Below are 5878 nucleotides of genomic sequence, written 5' to 3'. Positions count from 1 at the left end.
AAAGATTGAGATATTGCCACTGAGATGGGCAGCAAATCAGCTTTTTAAAGGCACCAAGGGGGATCTTGAAAACTCAGAGGAATGTGAACTCTGCTCACTTGACCTTTAGGTCACAGTGGTAACCACTGAGCCAACCAGAAAACTCTGCTTTAGTTGGGAACAATTCTATTAGACTTGAATGTGTCATTTATTCTTTCCTTGGTAAATTTCCCCCAGCTTTCACTGCACTGGACTCTGTAAAGTCAGCATCTTGTTTCAGTAATGCTGTTGGGCGATCAACCCCCACATTCACACCATCACCATCCTCCTCTCTCGCTCCCTGCTGTGGCCAAAACAGTCACAGAACTGAACAGTGACTGAGACTAGTTCTCACCTGCCCTGCCCGGTCTGATGTCCCTATCATTGGCATATCAGCACACCCATTGACATTCATGTGCGAGATGTTGCTCCTGCAGGAGCTATTTGTTGTCCGGCCATACAGCTCCGGAGGGATTAAAACACCAAGCCAAAGAAGACTCTCTGGGTGGAAGGTGTGAACTGTAGGCCTCACTGTGGAGGACGACTTTCGAATTATCTGGCGACAATAAAGGCCTTTCAGCCATTGGGAAAGGGGAAAGCGAGAGTCTGACGCACGGATGATGAGGTGATGTGTCCTGACCCGTCATCAAGAAAATGAACCACATCACAAAAGCTCCGGGCACAAGAAAACTCCCCCTCCCCTCCATCGCACCCATCCCCCAACTCTCTCCCTGGAGAAAAAAGAGGAGACTGTTTCAATATATGAGCTTATTCATTACATTCTCTCATCTGATACACAGAAAACGTATTCTGCCCCGTTCCCCCTCCCTGAGGTTCTGAGAAAGTGGCGAGATGCATATGCGGTGAAACATTCTTCATGAGCGATTGCATGCCTTGCATTCCTCCACAAACAGTTTACACTTTATGTCATTTGACAAGGCCGAAGAGAAAAAAAAATGAGGGCTGCGTGAAGAAGGAGAAAAAAAAAAGATAAAGATTTATAAGTTGTGTATTATATCTCAGGGAATCCTTGGTTGCACTTTGAGAAGATCTGATTATCAATATGTGAGAACTAATATAACAGTGTTTCTTAAGTGACTGATTGCAGCCCAAATGGGTCACAGGTCTGTTCTCGTGCTAAATGCACATAATAAAATGCAACTAACCATAAAATCGTATAAAGATCATAAAATAAACCGGCTTATTGACTTTTCAAAGGGAGGCATTTCTCGCCATATCTGTTCGTAAAGCCAAAGGTTATGAGTCCAATCAAACTTTATGGTAGTTTGGTGCAGATTTATCTGTAACTTATTAATGTGGCTAATACTAAAACATAGTTTGGCCTTTGTTCCTTGTTTACCAGACTTGTAAATCACACTTTTGCTGTTGTTTATGCACACTTATGCCTATGTCATATTAATATATTTGTTTATTATGCAAATAAATACATACTATACAAATAAATGTCTGTTTCAAGCTAAAATCATTTTTCATGCATTGATATCTGATTCAACACTGTAATGAGCTCAATCATATTAACATTATACATATTAGCCAGAATATAAAATACACAATATAATATCTAACTGTTAATTCATTTCTACACACGCATTAGATAATTATGAAGCGTACAAGTTGTTTATCAGAGAAGTGGGTAAAAGTATGCACTCATAATAATCATTGAATGGTACTGTTGTTTTGAGGACAGTGAGTCGAGTATGTGGGACTATACAGAGTAGAATACATTCACCACAGACATGCCATAAATGCTTTAGTTCTAGTGTGAGGGTGAAAGGGTTCAATTAAACTTAAACCCCATTGCTTTCAGTAAGCAGAGAATTCAACAAGTCACCCTGTTGGTTCCCTGTTCTTTCTAGTTTGATGCCATTTTCTATTTCCATGGACGTAAAGTGGAATCAAAGAGGGGTGGGACATGGAGGGTTCGATAAGTGGGCGGGGCCGTGCCTCAGATTGGTTCCAGTCCCCGAGGCACGCCCATGGGCGGGGCTTTTGGTTATCTTGAAGCGCTGTGGAACTAGAACTGGTAGTAGTAGGTCGCCTTCGACGCTCACGGGTGGAAGACAGTGGATCATCTCAAGGTTTCCTTATAAAGGAAAAAAGAAAAACACCAACTTTCCTCGCGCCTTTGGATGCACGTTACGCCTTTTGGTCTGGATTATTCTTCCACCTACCTGAATTTGAGTTCTTTTTAATTTACTTTAAACCCACATTAAGCATAATGGGATCCCAGGCATCAAAGGGAGGAGTGGCTGTGGAGGGGAAAGCCGCCGCTGCTGACCCGGCTGCCGTCAAGACTAACGGACAGGTAATTCATCTCCCCATCCGCGACACACCCACATCTGACCAACAAGTGTTTCGACGAGAGTTGAAAGTCAGCCATTTAAGCATCATTCTGAGTGTGACGAAAAAGACGGTGGTTTAAATGGGAAAACAACGGAATAGAAGTAACTTATACCATATACCATTTATTCATTGTCTTATTTATCATTTCATGTCTAGTGGCAGTGGCAAGCGGGGAAACCGAACGGTTTCTTTCGAGAGAATCACATTAGGCTATTTAAACACGGGTTCCTGTCTTAGCTGAAAGCGTTTTTTTACATGTTCACGATTGATTTCTGCCGTTGAAGTCCGTTTCTAGCGCTTGGAGACGGTCGGTGTTGTTGCCATGCGATCTCCATTAATGCCAGTGTAGGAGGATGCTGCACGTATTCACTATGCATGGGTTAACAGCAGGGGTTGCGACCAATCTGGAAAATGTGGTTGTAATTGGTATTTGAGAATATAGTTTTGTTTTTCAATTCTTTTTATTACAGTACGTTATAGGTTATATTCAATACATTTTTGTGTTAGTTTATCATTTGTCTTTTTTAATTAATTATATAAAATAATAATCGTGTGCGGTTATGTCGGGTTCTGCTTGTTGTAGTTTTTTTTTCTTTTTTTTCTATGAAGCGCGTGGAGTCTTAATTTGCAGACGCACGAGCTTTAAAGTCTAGACATCGAGACGAGAGTCCACACTTGGTCAAGCTTTTGAGGTTTTATGTGACAAAACGTCTTTCTTATCAATGAGTGTACTTCTATTTTAGATTACCTTTTTAAATCGACGTTTGTAGTTATTGTATCGTCGATGGATACATGGTGAATGAAACTCAATAAAATTCTCCATCGTGCTTCGCTCGAGCTCAGTCTTTTGTTCCAAAGCTGCCGTCTCGTTTCGCATTGTGTGTATTCGCCATGGCTCTATCGCCTTCGCCTGGTGGTGTGCGGTACTGCAAGGCGTCACCTCGAAGACATGCATTATTTACGTGACGGGTCACTGATGTGTCGTCGACGATTGAGGGAATGCCCTGCTACATATGTGTACATTGTAGACCCGTAGTGAATATTCAAACATATTGGTTTCTGTTCCACTAATTTTTAATGCCAATTTTGTTTTTCCTTTTCTCAGGAGAACGGCCACGTTAAGACCAATGGCGATGTCTCTGCCAAGGCAGAGGGAGACGCCGCCACCACTAACGGTTCTGCGGAGGCAGCCAAGGAATCCGAGGCTGGGGCCGGCGATGCCATCGAGCCTGCGCCCGCCGCCGAGGGAGAGCCCGCCAAACCAGAGGGTGAGGCCACCAAGGAGACCCCCAAAAAGAAGAAGAAGAAGTTCTCCCTGAAGAACTCCTTCAAATTCAAGGGCATCTCGCTGAAGAAGACCAAGAAGAGCGCTGAGGTGAAGGAAGAGGCTGCTGCCGCTGCTCCGGCCGCCGAAGAGAAGCCAGAGGAGAACGGGGCGGCCACTGAGGAGAAGAAGGAGGAGGAGGCCAAGGCCGAGGAGACACCCGCCCCCGCCGAGACCCCCAAGGCCGAGGAGACCGCAGCCAAGGCTGAGGAGCCTGCTGCCCCCAAGGAAGAGGCTGCTGCTGCTGCTGCTGCACCTGCTGCTGAGCCCACAAAACCAACAGAGGAGACCAGCTCAACACCTGCACCATCCGAACAGAAGGAGTGATTGTACTTCACAAAGGACTTTGTGAACTGTTTTTCCAAGAAAAAATATATATTTATATATATGTGTATATGTATGCATATGTATATATACATGGATATATGTATATGTATATATACACATGTATGTGAAAAAAAAAAGACTCCTCGTGCCACTTTCTTCAAGATTAATAACAAATGACAGACTAGATTCACTAGTTCACTTCCCTGATTATGGCTCAAAGATCTGGAATTCCGAGCGAAAGCCGAAACCTTTTTGGAAGCAGGATGTCTGTGTGCAAGAGTGAGTTGAGGATGGAATCAAGGAGGAGCATCTTTCAAGCCCACCACTGAATAGATGCGACTAAACTGATGAATTGTGCAAGATAAACATCACCACATATAATGACTGTTAAAAAAAAAGAAGGAAATCGAAAAAGACTTGCCAACTTTCTACATTCCTATATTTTAACCCAAATTTAAGTATTTTGTGGTGTATAGAGAACCATTTTAAATATCCAGAAGGCTTTGTCTCGTTTGTTTGAAATCGCATTTTAATTTTCATCTTGGCTTTAAAAAAACAAAAAAACTAAATAAAAACACATTTGAGCTTGCTATGTTCACATTTGAAGTTTTAAAAGAAGCAGAGTTGTTATGTGTTAAATGTGAGCCTTGATCTGCTTTTTGGTCTCTGTAAATACATTTGACCAATTTTGTTCTTTATTTTGCTAATGTTTAAAGATGTTACTGGTTTTATTGTAAAGTTGATAATGGTAAATAAATGTTGGTTACCTACAGATGTTCACTTTGTGTTTGTCCTTCTTCAGTGGCTATGCTTTTACAGAAGTCATGAGCCACTTTATACATTCAGACACTTCAAATTGATAGAAAAACTCATACTAACCGTTCCATATAGATCCTCTACTACTAGTCAAAAACCTATTAAGTAATGTGGCCATGTTTAAATGCAGTATTATGTAAAATCAATTTACTTTACTTCAAATTAAAGTATCTTGATACAAGACTGAGGTACCATTGTAAAAGCCTAATTCCTCTAAAAAATGAGCAAATCTCAGTAAAATTATATATTTAAATAATCAGTAGTCATTTGTATTTCATTACATTCATTCAACCTCATCATTAACCGTTTTTTCTAATTATCACGTGGAAGATTTCTGTTCGGATGATGATAATTCATTTGTAAAAATAGATGTAAATTCAGGGGATACTAAAACTGAAAAAATTGTATGCTGTTCTATTTTTCACCTTTACCGTCTTTGGATGAGTAACCATCACGTTGTAATTTATATATATATATAATTTAATAATAGATACGTATTATTTATTTATTTCCCCCGTCTGTCTCTGGTAACGGCAACAGATTTATCGCTGGGGATTAGGGAATCAAATTTAATCTTTTGGCGCCATCGTGTGTAAGATTGCAGTATTGCAGTCATATTTGCAACAATCAATAGTTTCATCGTGACGACTTGTGGACTGTGCAAATGTTTCGAAATATTTATTGCAGTGTTGGGTTTCTTTAAAAGGCTGTTTTGTTTTATTACATCTCCATTCTGATTAAACAAACGGTCATGTTGAGTGTTTGTGTGTGTTAAAGCGCCATATCTTTGAATTGCGTTTTAATGCAAACAGTCAAATTTAAGCATTGTATTACAACATTGAACACTCTCTCTTAATCCTTTTTGACACCTTTTCTCTTTATCACCCTATACTATACTAAACCAAACCTGGGTTTCAAACCTGGATTACTTTGGCTGTGTAATGTCAGTTTTTTCCACTTGTGTTTATATTTATTTATTCATGTGATGCAAAATTCCCAAACATTTTTGTTGGCCAAATATTTAGCCTA

General features: G+C 40.5%; 1 protein-coding gene across 1 annotated transcript; it reads left to right on the top strand.

Annotated features, from left to right (window-relative positions):
* The first annotated feature begins 2054 nt into the window (after positions 1–2054).
* Positions 2055–4808, top strand: marcksl1b (MARCKS-like 1b). Its single transcript, XM_039680935.2, has 2 exons — positions 2055–2344; positions 3488–4808. Exons 1-2 carry the CDS (start codon positions 2258–2260, stop codon positions 4031–4033), a joined length of 633 nt encoding a protein of 210 aa, XP_039536869.2. The 5' UTR covers positions 2055–2257; the 3' UTR covers positions 4034–4808.
* Positions 4809–5878: the final 1070 nt, after the last annotated feature.

Source organism: Pimephales promelas, chromosome 18 (assembly GCF_988280905.1).
Source record: "Pimephales promelas chromosome 18, fPimPro1.hap1.1, whole genome shotgun sequence".
In the NCBI taxonomy this organism is placed as follows: domain Eukaryota; kingdom Metazoa; phylum Chordata; class Actinopteri; order Cypriniformes; family Leuciscidae; genus Pimephales; species Pimephales promelas.
Note: the sequence above shows the minus strand (reverse complement) of the source record. Positions and strands in the feature narration are given on the sequence as shown.